The sequence below is a fragment of the Peromyscus maniculatus genome, chromosome 18 (assembly GCF_049852395.1).
Source record: "Peromyscus maniculatus bairdii isolate BWxNUB_F1_BW_parent chromosome 18, HU_Pman_BW_mat_3.1, whole genome shotgun sequence".
Taxonomy (NCBI): Eukaryota; Metazoa; Chordata; class Mammalia; order Rodentia; family Cricetidae; genus Peromyscus; species Peromyscus maniculatus.
In genome coordinates, this window is record NC_134869.1 from 4104706 (window position 1) to 4121184 (window position 16479).

Genomic DNA, 16479 nt, shown 5'->3' on the forward strand with positions numbered 1-16479 from the left:
CAATGACAAGAAGAAAAGTATAACAAAATTTAACACAACCTTAAACAAAAATGAATAAAACCAAAAACCAAAGCATAAATATCCTAAGATATAAACCAAAAAAAAGGGAAAATTTCAGTTTCCTTTGGAATTTCATTATGGAAGAGCAAAAGAGGTGAGGAACTGGCGTATTCTCTGTAGTGAATTATCTTCAGCTACACTTGCCCATGACATGCCTTCAGCTTGAAAACTGCACTAGAGAGAATCTTATGCTTTTGATGTGGTCTGTCTGGATGGCAGTGTGACATTAACACCGTATTCCTTGTCAGATTTCCATCACATATGGAGTCAGGGTTTTTAGTAATTTGTGTTGTGTTCTCTGTATATTAGACTTCTTTTTACACAAACTTTTATCTGGGGATAGTGAGCCAACAGATGTGGATCCAATTGTGGCTGGACTGCCTCATGGTAGGTTGATATTTGCCTCATGAGTGAGTTCAAAGCTGAAAAGAGGTGGCATTTTCTGAGGAGGCCTTGAACCTGGAGTGTAGAATGTCATGCCTTCAAGGTGTCTTTGGCTTCTTCCAGCCTTCCCAGTCTCCTTAACAGGTACTGTCAGGGAAAATCAGAAAAGAAAATATGATTCAGAAACAGTTTTGCTGTGCACATGGCAAGAAAATCAGAGCCTATTCATCCCTAGTAAACAAAAGTTAAGGAAGGAAACACACCACATGAACATCCTGGCTGCTGGGGATGAGGCTCAATGGTGGCTTACTTGCCTGAGACATAGTGTTTCTGCTTCAGCAGCTTCATCTGCAGGAGGCTCTCATCCTGGGCTGTGGTCTGCTCCAGTTCCTGCTGGAGGTTTTCAAACCTAGGGGAGAAAGGCACTGGGGCACAAGGCTGGGGGGACCTGCCATGTCAGCTTTTGTGCCCCCACCAGATCTACTCAGCTAGACAATCGAGCATTACCTCTCAGCTGGGCTCATTCCCTGCTTCCCCAAGGGAAAAGGGTCAGAGAGCACCCTGGCAAGATTGGTTTTTCTCAACTTTAAAAAACTGCTAGAAGTTGAACTGGAAAATACACACTGTGCTGGATTAGAAGAAACAGCATATTTCTCCAACAGTCCAAAGACATCATTTTGGAGAAATATCAGTATGAGAAGGTCTGAGGCACAGGTCAGGGAAGATGTACCTGGCCTTGATTAGATACCAGGTGAATGAGAACCTCCTGGAAAACTCTATGCCTGCCCTCTAGTGGAGCCTGCACAGCAATGCAGAGAAGGCTCTGATTAATCCTACAGCCCAGACCCCTGCATGGGATTAACTTGTCAACTCCAACTCTGTTTATGACCAGAGTAAATCTTCTCACAAGAAACTGATAAACACTGCAGAGAGCCTGCAATCAGCAGGAGTGTGCTGTATTCAAATCTGCCGAAGGGTAGACACTTATCTCTAAATGTGATGTTCCTGATGGAAAATAAAGTTGCAGGAGAACACACTTTCCTTCATGATTGATGATTCCCCTTGTAGGTTTCTGGATGCCATGGGAATATTTGTGGGGAGATCTAATGTTAGATTTGAGATACTTGGAGCATACTAGATTTCTCAGAAGGGAAGAAGGGGACACAATCCCCATAAGACTAAGGAGAAAGCATATTGCTTCCTGGACAGAAATTCCTATTGACTGAGTCAGCAATGACACTCTGAGGTGTTCTCTTCCTGGCTGTGGCTGGAAGCTTTGCCAATTGGACAGAAACTCAAAGAGGACATAGATCCATGTACAGTGGACCCACTTGATCCACCTGCTTCTGGAATCCTGGACTCCTACCTCATCTGGGACACAGTGAAGTGATGCTGCAGCTTTGCTGCCAAGTCCCTTTGCCGGGTGAGCAGCTCCTTCTGCTTCATCAGGGACTGAAGATCTTCCTCAAGTCTTTGATGTTCCTGTTCATTAGAAGATTGTGTTATTAGGAGAGGGTTGTCTGCACCCCTGGACATATAGACACATGCACACACACACACACACACACACACACACACACACACACACACACACTTGAACACATACATGTACATGGATGCACACATACAAGCACACTACATTGTCTCCATGTTTGCTTTACCAGATAACACTGATGTAATATGAGATCACCTGGGATACTATGAAGAAGAAAGTGACCTCTCATTAACCCACAGCCTCTCTACCCATATTCCAGTAAAGAGAAAGGAAAACACAAGATGCTCTGAACACATGGATGTGTAGAAGATTGTGTACTTTTACTCTGTTTAGATAATTTTTCATTTTATTTTTACTTTATATGTGCAGGTGTTGCCTGCCTGTGTGTCTGTATAACACATGCATGCCTGGTGATCTGGGAGAAGAATTCAGTATGCAGATAAGTCAATGTAATGCTTGCCATGTAAACCTGTACACAGACAGCTGAACCCCAGGGATCCTTTACCAGTAATCCAAGCTCTCCTAGCAAGTTCTCCAGTCTGCAAATTGAAGGCTTAGTTCCCCAGCGCAGGACCACTGGATGGCAATGGGCCAGCCCCTTGCTCTCACTCAATGCTTCCCAGTGCCTCCAGGGAGGGCAGCTTCCTCCTAAAGAAGCTCTCTAAAGCACGGGTTGCCTCAATTTAGGCCCAAAGCAATATGCTCAGAAACTAGAAAATCTCTAAACTCAGGAGTCTATATTAACCTTTCCTCCAAGTAAGATGACTGTGTCAGGTATTTCTTTGAGTAACAGAAGGTTGACTAACTCAGCGAAAGGATTGCATGTATTATTCCATGTTTAACTATATTCCATAGACCACATTGTATGTTTGCCCTCATCAAGGATGTGCATCTGAGTAGTTTCTAGTTGGGGGTTTTCTGATGAGTCCTGCTGTAACCCTGTTGTCCTCTCTTCTCTGTGGACACCTACTTTCCACTCTGGAATCAATGGTCCACTTGGAGTCTGCATTCAACATTCTGAATAATTTTAAAGAGCTTCTCACAGGCCTACAACATCTTACACTCCTAGCAATATCTGATAGTTCTCATTTCTTCCAACCTTCCATCAGGTCAATTTTAACTCAGTATGAAGAAGTTTGGAATAAAAGCAGTTTCTGAGTGCTGCAGACACAACATTGGAGTGGGTGCTTTAGAGTGTGATGAGCCTAAGGGGTGCACTGAGACAGCCTCTTCTCACACCTCAGCATAGCTGTGGGACTTCTGCTGGGCTGAGATGCAGCCACAAGCACCTCTGCAGTGCAGAATTTCTCAGGGAATAAAGTCCAGGCCAAGCTCCAAGGACAAGGTTAGCTGAACCAAGTGAGGAAAAGGTGAAAGGAAAATGGCAGCAGGCGATGAGGAGAAGAACAAAACAGGATTCGCGGAAGTCATCAGTGGTCAGCCACCATTCGCCCAGAACAGAGAAGGACACAAACCCTCAGGCAGCCTTTCCTCTTCTCTGTAGCCTCTTTCTCACCTTTATGGACCCTATTACTTTGTTTTTCTCCCGAGGATTTCTTTGCAGATAAATTATTCTACCTCTACCTGAAAAACCTGAAAATACATGAAAAATTTTTAGCCTTCATCAGTTTTCTGTCTTTTGTTGTAGTTAGCTGTGTGGACATGCAGAATGATGGACAACATCTGTTCTTTGACTGATGCAAAGTGGTACTAACCAGATTAGGCACAGTACTTTCTCATTCAAATCTGTCTCCACCATTCTTAAAGATGTTCCATTGTTCCGTGAGTGAGTGAACATACACAGAGAGGCTCAAACACATATTTTCATACCCACAAAATTACACATAAGAAAACACACAAATACACACACACAACCCTTTGAACCCAGAAGGGCAAGGGACAAGGCTGGAATGTTGCAACTCCTTTTGTACTACAGGGAGAGGTAGTGGGTCCTCCCTGCTGTCTACAAGCCTCTTAGACACAGCCAGGCATGAAATTATTTCTCCTCCTAGGACAGTTTTTATCACAGACTCACTGATTGTACAGATAGATAACAACCTCTGCACAAATGAGTTTGACCACACAAGCCCATGGAAGAGGGCTGGACATGAAGCCTCCTGATAGATCCAAGTTGACCCATCATAGTCTCCTCACTAAACCTGCCCAGATTCTGACACAAAAGACATTGATTGCACTTCAAAATGGAAATCCCCATTGTCATTACCCAACAACTTTTGACTGGATTACAGTGCATACTATGTGAAAACAGCCCCAGTTAAGTCAGTAGGAGGCTACTTAGGTCACCCATAGCACTTTCCTGAAATGCAATATTCTATACAACTATTAGGAGGAGTCTTTCCTAAGACACAGCTATAAATATGATAGAGTGAGCATCAAAATGTCAGGTTCCATGTTGTGTAGGCAGTAAGATAAACCAGACATTTCATGGGACGTTATCCCTATTCAGTGAAAGAAAAGTCTACGTTGATTTTTAAAATAGCTCCATTGTTTGATTTTTTTATTTATTACAAAATGCATTTGTTCCATACCAATAAAAAAGTGCAGAAATTAAGAGAAACCAACAAGTGAGTTTACTTTCTGACCAAATGAATCATTTATCAATGAGATGAGACAGAAAAAGACAGGAAGCTCTAGTGTGAGGAGACAGGGATCCAAAGACCTGTGGCTATCCACTTAGCCAGAAGAGAAATTTTCAGGTTCAGTGAGAGGCCCAGGCTAAAGGGAATAAGGGAGAAAGCAACAGAGGTCACTTGATGACATCATCTGGCCTTCCAACAAACCCACAAATGTAAGCATCCTCAGGCATGTACACACCACACACACACACACACACACACACACACACACACACACACACACACTCATCACAAATCATAAGTGAACAGAATGCAATGAGGAGGACATCAACTGAACGAGGATGGCATTACCAGTTGAATTTAGACTCCTCACACTAGCTGTTTCAAGTGAGACCCACAGTTCTGCTTTCCATCATTTTGAGACTAAACATGCCTGGGGAAACATGCTGTGCTTCTGCAGGCTATGTTGGTGCACTTGGAGAAATTGTTCTCTTAAAATCTCAAATCTGCCACCCTGACCCTTGTCTGTCATAAGCCCTGGCCACATCCCTGGTCATCCAGTGAGCTTCCGAGTGTAAGATCCAGGATGGGAGAACTTGCCTTGCCACTCAGAGCAAACAGTACTGACAAGCTGTTACTTAAGTTTCTGTCAGTGTGAACCAAGAGCTTGGATTGGTAAAGAGAACACCATGGCAGTCTCAGAAGAAGAGGGTAAAATAGTATATGACACCCAAAAATATGTCCACAAGACCCAGTCATTTGGCTTTTGTAGGGGACGTTCCTCCTTCCATTCTGTTTGTGCCTCTGATCTCATATGACCTGTGCCAAGCAAATGAGACCCAGACCCTTGAACTCATTCACACAGATCTCTGTGCTACTCCCTAAGTGGCTCCCATCACAGTACTGCTGCCCCATACTAGCATATTGGTGAGTGACATGTGATTTACTCATCTCCCTCAATGGACTGCAGCTTCTAGCAGAACAGTAGGGTTCCTTGGCAGTCATGCATTGCCTTCCAAGAGGCTAACTCCCCAGAAAGACTTGTGAATGATCACAGAAATGAACTATTGGATGGGATGGGTCAGTTGGATAAGTGAGTAGAGGGTTACATGAGTGTGTGTATATGTATGTGTATGGGTAGACAAGTGGGGGCTTGGCCCTGCTGCTTCAACCTACCTGCTGCTGCTTTGTCCAGAGGTCATACATCTTCTCATGGGCCTCCTCACAGAGCCTCCTTGCCTCCTCACAGGACTCTTGTAGTGAAATCTGCTCCCCATGCAGCTTTCTGTTGTCCTCTTTCAACATGCTCACTTTTTCCCTTAGCTGAGTCCATTCACTCAAGAGCTGACTGTAGAGGTTGCTGAAATGTCACCAAAAATGATGAGCTCCACCTCCATCTCCCACTCCTGCTTCCTAATACCATGATTCCTGCAAGATCCCTTTTCCCTTTTCCCAACAGCCCTTGCGACCCAAATTAGCTATGGCAGCATCACTTAGGTGCAGGCCAAAGCCAGAGAATAGCCAAATTCCCGAAAAATTCCAACAACTTCTGAAGACCCTGACTGTAAAGGATCCATGTTCCTCTGAAAACTGGATCCCCCGCTTCCCACACACACACCCTGGTGTTTAATTGTTCACAGTATTGGGAAAACATGAGCAGGTAGAAGGAATCCATGCTCTGAGCAGGACAGAAGGTCCAGCAGGAATACATTCCATCTTTGTGTCCCATAGAAACCATTCTGTGAGCTCCTGTCAGAGCCGCAGAAACCATTCTTGGTTCAAACCATGTTTTCTGTCTAGAAGCTCCAGAAGTTGACAGGAAAATGTTGAGAGGGGCTCTCAGACTCTTCACTCTTTGGAGAACTCAGTTTAGGAGGCACAAGTCCATGAGCTATAAGGCAGGCTGCTTGCTAAGAGGTAAACAGACTAGAACCACAGCCCAACTTTGTTCTAAGGTGAAGAAGGTGCTGAGGAATGTTTTACTGTATACTGTGAATATGTGTTGCTCCCATTGGTTAATAAATAAGCTGCTTTAGCCTATGGCAAGGGCAGGATGGAGCCAGGTAGAAAAATCCAGATGAGACAAAGAAGAAAGTCAGAGGTGGAGGAGGTGCCAGCTGCCACCCAAGGAGAAACATGCCAGCAGCCTGGCCATGCAGAAGCCATGTGGCAAATATAGATTAACAGAATGTGTTAAGTTAAGATGATAGAGCTAACTAGCAAGAAACTTAAGCCATCAACCATACAGTTTGTAAGTAATACACGCCTCAGTGTGCTTATTTGGGACCATTTGATGTAGGAGTTAGGTCGGACAGATTCCTCCTGATAGCTGCATCAGGCAGGACTGGAAAAACTTCAGACTATCAGAAGCAGTCCTTACCAATTTTTACTAAATTAGTAAATTACTAAATTAGGCACTCACTGGTAGGAGTTGGTCTGCTCACTCAGCTTCTTGCACTTGTACGAGGCCTCACAAACCTCCTTAGGGAATTTCTTTACATCTGACATCTCCTTCTTATGCTGTGTTTTGAGCATCTCCAGCTCAGACTTCAGCCTGTGGTAGGGCATGGCCCAGGAGAAAAGAACCCCATAAACATGGGTGTCAGGGACCACATGAATTAAGGTTCTGTTTTGTACTACACTAGCCCACTGGATGTCACACCCTGAATTCTATACTGGATCTCCTGGTGTGCATTAGACTTGCCTCACTGTCTCATGGCCAGGAAAGGCTGGGTGTCAATAGGGAAGGAGACAGGACTACATGAGCTCCCTCAGTAGCCCTGGATGGGTAGACTAGCTCTCTAAGAAGGTCTTGGAGTCTATGGCACAGATCCAGGTCTATCTGAAATCTGCAATGGCATTCTACTGTCTTGAGAACACAGATTCTTTCTCCTTGTAAGGATACCCAGAACTCATAATCAGTGTAGCCTTGGAGGAGGTACTACATGAGGATGGCTGTATAAACTCCTATACACAGATAGAATGTAACAGAAATGCAGATGGGGGCATTGTCTCATAGTGTAAGGAACAAGCTGAGAGGAGCAGAATTGAATTCCAGGCCTTCTGGTCACACACAGATGGACTGAGTAGGACCACCAGGCCCTTCAAGCTGCTCCCATAGCAAAAAGCAAAAGTAAATATCAATTCAGAGCACTGAGCATCTCCTAAAAGCCAATGCCTGTCAAGGCCTCTTGAAATGCATGATGTGATCTTACTCCCTAATGCCCTACTCTGTAGATTGTGATTCAGGCCACAGGCTCTGGTTTTCATTTGGAGGAATCAGAACAGCCTATGTCCTATCTCACTCCTACAGGCTTCAGTTCTGCCTCTCAAATGCACTCAGGACACAGTAGGGTCAAGATAGTTACCAGATAAAAGGGCATGATGAATACCTGTTGTTCAACTCATTGTTGTTATAAAGGGCCAGGAGTTCCAGCAGTTCATTCCTCTCATTGGTCATCATCTGTAGCTGAAGGGTCAATTTATCCATCTGGTTCAGCTGCTGCTCCTGCTCAGTGAGGAAGAAGGGTGTGGATGATGCCTTCCTAGTAGTCCCTGTAGGTACATAAACACAGTGAATTTGTACAGATGAATGGCATAGGGCCAAGAGATCATGTGGAGTCCCAAGAGGAGGCCTGAGGAAGAGGAAATGCATGGTACTCAGTGAAGCCCTCAAATATCAGAGCAGATATCCTTAAACTGGGTCCCATAAGCCATGTGTCTGTCTCCAATCTCTAAGGCTAGATATATGCCTTATGACCTACTGCAGCCCCACTGTCCCTGAAAGGCATAAGGAAGGCCAGCCATGTTGGTTTGGAATTGTCAGCCGATACCTGATACGATGCAAAAACGTCCTGGATTGCCTGGTGCTTTGAATCTCCCATCCCTGATAACCTGTGTGCAGGACTAAAGGCAACTCAATGTCTCAGACCTTGGTACATGGATAGTAAGTTTCCCTTCCTGGTATTTATATCAGATATCCATGAAATCTACAGAAATCCACTGAGAATAAAGTGCAGCAACATCCTACCCTGATATCTCATTAGTGGTTCTGTGCCTCCTTTAGCATTTGTTGACAATCATAATGAACTGAAAAAGGTCCCAGCAAAGCAGCTGCTTCCCTAACATTTCCTGGCCCTCTGCCAACTAATCATCAGATGTCCTCCACTTTCGATCTGCTCTTTAGGAACCCTGGTAAGCTGCATAGGCCCATTGCTTCAAATGATCACAGCTACTGAACCCCATTAAGAGAATGATCATGTCTGGCATCAATTGCTGCTTAGAAATCCAGGGCTTTCTATGCCCATTAGTGTGTTCAGTTTTGCCAACATGTTGATTGGTGAACCTTTAAACACTTAATGAATGCCTCAATGGCAAATGGCATTGCCACAACACTGGTGATTTCACAAAAGATGCCAATGACACTCAGGATACAATAGAATTTCCAGAGAAGGGACAGTTAGGGTCACTGCTAATGTCGTCACCTATCTGATAACAAACTCTTCTCCAATTCACCAAAAGCCAAGCTGCCCTTTCCAGCACCTTCCCTGAGACAGGGGAGGGCCTTCTGCATCACGTCATTCTAATCCACTGATCTCACTGATTCATTAGAATCTAGTTCATTCTAATTCAATAGTTCATCATGTGTGGAGGGGAAGACTCATCCAAACACTGCCCAGGAATGGCTCTTCTCATCCTGAAGAATGCTAACTAATAAGATGAGAAATAAAGGATGCTAAGAAATTAGCTCAGGATAATGGGAAAGGAAGATCATTTCCACAAGGTGAACAAGCAAATTAGAGAAGATCCACGGGGCACTTATAATGTATTGGGATGGTGGAGGATTATGTGGGTCCTGTAAGAACAATGATAAGTCACATAGTTAATGATGAAACTTTTGCCAAAAGCTTCAGCAGAATACATTCCATCCATCATGATGTTAGCAAAGGTGTTATCAACTATTGAAAGGTATGACTGAAAATACCTAAAGACTGGGCTTCCACAGGTGAGCCCTCTGACACCAAGAACAAATACTTACAGGAAGAGTGATGTCCCAGTCCTACACTCAAGGTAGAGGAAAGATGACTGGCTAGTGAGAGGGCAGGAACTCAGAAACCTTAGGGGTCACTGACATGCAGCAATTCTTGGTGGCTCCTGCCTTGCCAGTGGTTGTTATTTAAAATGTGAGAATCTCTAGTATTGATCAGGGGACATTACTCTCTCTGTTATCAGTGACACACACCAAAAGACATCCAGTGTGTGTGAGTTGCTGGGCTGGTACTGAAACCTCTTTAGTCCTCATGTGCTCTCTTCCCACTCAGAGTGAAAGCAGAGGGCCCTCAACAGAACAGCTGGAGCCTTCACCATCCCTGGCTCTCTGCCAAACTAACCAAACTCAACTTTGTTCTGCTCTTGAAGAATTCAGAGGACTAAAATAGTCCCATTGCTTCTCAGAAACTCTCAACTGCTTAGCCTCACTCCTGGAAGGATCAGCTGAAGCCTTCCTCCTTCAGGAAGCTCCCCATCCCTTTCCCAGGACTCACTGTGCTTTCCCCAGAACCATCTCTTTCTTGATGTGTGACATGGAGACTGAAGGCCATCTTCCTTCTGCCTCCCTTTGGTCTCCCTGTGCTCTCCATCCTGTCTCCCAAGAATCCTATTCAGTCTAGACAGCATGTCTGTAGGTGAAATACGAGGCACTGCACAAATGCCCCAGTGACAGTTGGCGTTGCCACAACACGAGTGACATCACATGGAATGCCAGGGCTCTCCAGGATACAATAGAATGTCCATGTGCTGATGTCACCTGGTATATCTATTTCATCCCTGTTACATACCTCACCCAAAAGTGGCTTGAAACCAAGGTGTCATTTTCAGGAGCCTCTGGATCACAATGGAAGCCTTCAGGTAGATCCTCCTTCTAAAGCCAGAAATCTAGGACTCTGCTTCATTAGAAACTTTATCTAAGTGAAGTTGAATGCTCACTTTGCATGCACTGTCCAGGGTTGGATTTCCCCCTCCTTAAGATTCATAATCAATATTTTGAGAAAAAAGGATGCTCAGAAATTTGGTCAGGACAATGGGGAGTAGTAGGGATGAGAACTCTGAAGTTAACAATCCCCAGGGGAAACCCTCAGAATTTTAGAGATTGGTGGGCTCAAAAATGTTACATAGTTAGTTATTAATATTCCCCCAGAGTGGCAGTAGAGCTCACTCAAGCTATGACGTTGTGAGTGAAGATGTGACTAGCTCTGGACAGGTCTGGTTGGAGCCACTGAGACCAGGTGAGCTCTCAGATATTGAAAGCAAGCAACTCATGGAAAGAGTACGATGACCCAATCCTTGAATTCCTAGACTGAGGAAAATGGAGTGGCAAGTCAGATTTCAGTGTGGGCTATGGAGAGGCATCATGAGTGAAATGTAAACACACAGACACACACACACACACACACACACACACACACACACACACACACACACACACTCACACATGCACACAAACCAGGCATTCAATCATGGAGTGGAACATGATGTAGGTCACTGCTATGGTGCTTCAACCAGTAAAAAAAGGCCAAATGCCTATTTTACTAGCCATGTGTTCTAATCCACATGCTCTTGAATAGGTAGCACTGCTAGCTTTGGGTTGAAGATCCATTAGAAGAACATGAGAAGGGCAGGTAAGGGGAGAGACTCAAGAATTGTTGCATCTTACAGCTTTGTTATATGCAAACCTCACATTTCTTATTGTGACATCACTATAAAGAGAATCCAGGTCATGGTCAGCATGGAATGCATGTTCTCCAACCAAATCTCTAGACCTAAGCATAATCCTTGCAACCTAGGACTGATGAAACTTTTAGGTGATCTGTGTCCTTTCAGATTCTGAAGCTTTAAGCAAATAAATGTGATTGTCAACTTTATTTCTAAATAGATTCTTGTGAAGACCAAAAAGTTGAGGACATATTGGAATTTGGGAGCAAGGCATGTCCCCTAAACTGACATATAAACTCTTTTAAGAACACAGATGACAGTATTGGGTGTAAGGAAATCAGAGGAGAGAGATGGTATAGAGAGAGGGGGGAGATACTCAGAGAGTGTGAATGCTCACATGAATCCAGAGATGAGGCAGTAGATTTAGATGGAAAAGTATAAAGGATTGCCCACAAATCCCAGTAATTAGAAAGAGTCCCGAGTCAGCTGTATAGTTGAGACCTCAGACAGCTTGGTCTTTCTAACAATCAACTGTGGAACATCACACTTCCATGAACAGATATCCAGGATATATAGTTATTCACCCAGCAAAGACAGAAACCCCTTCTGCATGGTCCTGCCTCTTATCTCACTGATGTCCTATCCAGAGGAGGGTTTATGTTCTTCCAAATGCCCTGAGATCAAGCTGATAGGGGCCAGTACCCGCCTTCTACAATATTCATCACAGCCCACTCTTGATAGTTGGATCATGTTCAGGAAATGAACTGGGGGATAAGACTGTGCCTAGCTGGTTCTCAAAGTTCAGCCTTGAGACTCCCCTTCTGTGAATGTCAACTCTCCTGTCTTCTACAGGCAGGGGAGTGTCTCAGGGGTCTGCTGGTTTCTTCTCCTTTTTACATGGTTCAGGTGACCCAAGGGACAGCCTCCTTAAGCTTATTCACAGCTGCTCAGGATACAGCCCGGCTTCAGACTCCCCAAATCTGGCCTCAGCAGCCATGAGAATGGTGGCACAGTCAACCTGACCTTTTTGAGACACAGGCTCTCCTGGAACTTGCACTGCAGTCAGTCTTCAATTCTCCTCCTCATTTCCCAATTGGTTGACATCAAGGCATGCATCACTATTCCAAGCTCCTTTTTTCTATTTCTAAATGTTCAAACATCCAGAAAGATCCAAACTCTAAAATGATTGTGTTCTCAGACCTTTCCCACAGGGAATTCTTGACCTTTGGAAATCCAGGAGCCAGTGTTGTTTGAGTGGCTACTTCATTCCCAGCCTGAGGCCCAGATCTACAAAGGCTGGCTGTGTGAGATGGAGTTTTCCATGGTGTGATGTCACTGGGGGAGTTCCAACACAGCAGAGCTGACTCAGGCTACATTATGAGGCTTGTAAAAGTGACTTTGAGCCTGACAATAGGTACCTGATAATTCCACCATTCCCTGGTCCTTAGATGGCTCATACCTCAGGACCTTAATCTGATCATTTCTCCTAGTCTGTAAGTCCACTGCCCTTCAGTGCAGTTGCGGAGGCCTAGACACTCTGATGCAGGAAAGCTGGGGCCCTAAAGCCAGTTTATGCTCTATCGGGAGATGCTGTTTGATGTGTTTTTGTTTTATTTATAAAAAAGTTTTTTTTCAATTTTACATACCAGTTCCTGTTTTCCCTTCCTTCACTTTTCTCATGCCTCATCACTCCCCCAGCCCACCTCCCATCCACTCTTCAGAGAGGGTCCAATCTCCCTTGGGTAGTCAACAATGTCTGGCATACTAAATTGAGGCAGTACCAAGCAGCTCCCCTCTGTGTCAATGCTGAGCAAGGTATCCCACTATAGGAAATGTGTTTCAAAAAGGCATTTCATGCACCTGGTATAAATTCTGGTTCCATTGCCAGGGGCTGCCTAAACAAATCTAGCCACATATCTGTCACCCACATTCAGAGGACCTAGTTTGGTCCTGTGCTAGTTCCGGCCAGAGTCCATGAGTTTCCAGCTTGGTTAAGCTATCTCTGTGGTTTTCTGCATCATGATCTTGACCTCACTTGCTCCTGTGGTTCCTCCTGCCACTCTTTAAGTGAAATCTAGGAGCTCAGCCCAGTGTTCGTTGTGGATCACTGCATCTGCTTCCATCAGTTACTGGATGCAGGTTCTATTTTGACAATTAAGGTAATCACTAATGTAATTATAGTGAAGGTGTGTTCAGGCACCCTCTCCATTATTACTTGAAGTCTTAGCTGTGGTCATCCTTGTGGATTACTGGGGATTCTCCTAGCACCATGTTTCTCCCTAACAACCTAATGGTTCCCTCTATCAAGGCATCTGTTTCATTACTCTCCCTCTGTATCCCTCCCTCCACTGGGCCATCTCATTCTCTTCTGTTCCCATCCCCCATCCCCTCATTTCTACCCTCTCCCACTTTACCCAGGAGATCTTAACTATTTTTCTTTTCTAGGGCCCTCCATGTATGTCACTCTTAGGGTCCTCCTTTTTACATAGCTCTCTGGGGTTGTGGATAGTACCCAGCTTACACTTTGCTTTGCATCTAATATCCATTTAAGAGAGAGCACATACCATATTTGTCTTTCTGGGTCTGGGTAACCTCTCTCAGGATCTGGTTTCATCCATTTGTCTACATATTTCATGGTATTACTATTTTTTTAGCACTGAGTAATATTTCTTTGTGTAAAGGTACCAAATTTTCTTTATTCATTCTTCAGGTGGGAGCCATCTCAGTTGTTTCCAGGTTCTTGCTATTACGAATAATGCTGCTATAAACGTGGTTGAGCGAGCGAACTTGTGGTATGATAGAGCATCTTTTGGGTATATGCCCAATAGTGGTAATATTGGGTCTTGAGGCAGGTTGAGTCCCAATTTTCTGAGATACTGCCATACTGATTCCAGAGTGGCTGTACAAGTTTGAACTCCACCAATAGTGGAGGCTTGTTCCCCTTGCTCTGCATCCTCTCCAACATAACCTGTCATTAATGGTTTGGATCTTATTCATTCTGACATATGTAAGATGGTATCTTAGTGTCATTTTGATTTGCATTTCCCTGATGGCTAAGCATTTTGAGCAATTCCTTAAATGTCTTTTGGCCATTTAATATTCTTCTGTTGTGAATTCTCTGTTTAAATGTGTATCCCGTTTTTTAAGTTGGATTATGTGGTATTTTGATGTCTAGTTTCTTGAGCTGTTTATATATTTTGGAGATCAGCCCTCTGTTAGATGTGTGGGTTTGGTGAAAATCTTTTCCCATTCTGTAGGCTACCATTTCATCTTGTTTACCCTCTCATTTGCCTTACATAAGCTTCTCAGCTGTAGGAATTTCAGCTATTGGTGAAATTATTAAGGCCACTCCACATAGTTAAAAGGGAGGTTAATTTTATTACAAGTGAAGGGATAGGTACCAGTGTCTGGGAAAGGTGTTTTGCAGTCCAGCAGTGTTCTCTGGAGAACTCTGCTCAGTCTACCTCCAGCGTCCAGGGTCCAGGAACCAAGAGAACTGACCCATCTGGATCTCGGGTCTTCATGGTCCTCTCTCAGCCCTGCCTTGTAGATGTGACAGTTACCAAAGCCTCAGTGGGGTTTGGAACTTCCAGATCAAAGATGGAATGGCTACCCACTACATCTCCCCTTTTTTTGTCTAAATAAGAAAGTTCTAACCTAATACAAGACTATATACAAAGGATTGGTTATCAAATATTGTGAAGGAGTAATGAGGCATAGTGACCTAGATAAGATGGAACTTCAACCAATACGAACAATATCAAGCAAGAAACACATACTAAAATTCAGAGAAGTCTAGAGCGTAGGTAAATAGCATGTTACAGTCATCATTCCAAAAGGTGTCCTATCATAAAGAACCTGAATCTAATACTTAATAATATGTTCTATCTAATATATATATATTATTTATATATAATATATACATATATATGTTGTAAATATAACTGCTAGTCTTCAAAGATAGAAAGGTAGATTATTGAATCTACTTTTAAAATGGAACTACTAGTTTTAAATATTTCAGAATGGATTGGATTTTTGTATATTATATATAAATTATGTATATTGATACAGATTTGAGATTGATTTTGTTAGAAAATACTGCACATATACTTCTGTCTTGTTCAGTGTATCATTCCTATACAGTTCATTTCACAATGCAATGTGGTGATAATCTAATTGTACTGAATTATTATTTTGATTGTATGTTAATAAATAAAGTTGTCTGGGAGTCAGAGCTATTAGAGCCATAGCAAGAGTGTGGCGGTGGTGGCACACGCCTTTAATCCCATAGATATCTGTGTGTTCAGGGTCAGAGCTATTAGAGCCATAGCAAGAGTGTGGCGGTGGTGGCACACGCCTTTAATCCCATAAGATCTCTGTGTGTTCAGGGATACAGTCAGCATTGGAGACATATGCCTTTAAGACCTAGGGGGCTGTACATTCAGACAGTGACGAGGCAGTCAAGTGTTTGGGTTTACAACCAATGAGAAGGCAGAACAACATACTTTAAAAAAACGAACCGACAGGAAGTAGGTCTCTTTTCGCGAAGCTGGGACAGCAGGAGGAAGGGTGAGATTTTAGCTCTGAGCTCTGACTTCTCGGCTTTCTCTTTTACATTGTTTCTGTGTTTCTTATTTAATAAGACGGTTGGTTACATCTACATCTGGCACCCAACGTGACAAGAATCCATTAAAAACTGCTTGGCTTGGCGGCAGGTCCGCTTTCCCGCAAGGGCGGCAGGCGGCCCGCGGCGGCGGCGGCGGCAGCAGCGGCACACGGAGGCCGGCGGCGATCGACTTCTTAGTCCGAGCTGCTGGCGTCCTAGTCCGGGTAGCAACTTCTAGCCCGGGCCTAGGTCTGTGAGCAGCTTGCCTAAAGCCGGTGCTACAAACAACTCAGACCTGCCCTGCCGAACAGGGCCCTGCCTGTAAAGCCAACGCACGTGGTCGGAGCTTAAGGAAGCCAGACCCAAGCCTTGACTCGGCACAAGAGGGAACACGTGGCTGCATTTAAGCTTTAGCCGGCTACGCTTTCTTGTGCGTTCTCTCTTTCCTCTCTCTCTCTCTCTCTCTCTCTCTCTCTCTGGATTTACACCTGGGACACTAGGTGGCTGCTTTGAAAATCCCCTCGGATTTCTACTGTTCTACGCAGATTTGGTAAGTCATAATATATCAGATATTTTAAAGGAAACTATCTAAAAGAGAATTTTTTTCCACATTAAAAAACAAATGG

At 44.0% G+C, this 16479-nt stretch overlaps 2 protein-coding genes across 4 annotated transcripts in view; one reads left to right on the forward strand and one right to left on the reverse strand.

Moving 5' to 3' along the window:
- The window catches only part of LOC121830722 (disks large homolog 5-like), a 249446-nt gene that overhangs the window by 145716 nt on the left and 87251 nt on the right, over positions 1-16479 (forward strand). The gene's annotated exons all lie outside the window — the stretch shown is intronic.
- On the reverse strand, positions 119-10308 carry LOC143266758 (uncharacterized). The gene is made up of 7 exons (XM_076554230.1): positions 10080-10308; positions 7929-8091; positions 6959-7090; positions 5713-5896; positions 1811-1926; positions 759-853; positions 119-591 (listed from the first exon to the last, which is right to left on the reverse strand). Exons 1-7 carry the CDS (start codon positions 10210-10212, stop codon positions 443-445), a joined length of 972 nt encoding a protein of 323 aa, XP_076410345.1. The 5' UTR covers positions 10213-10308; the 3' UTR covers positions 119-442.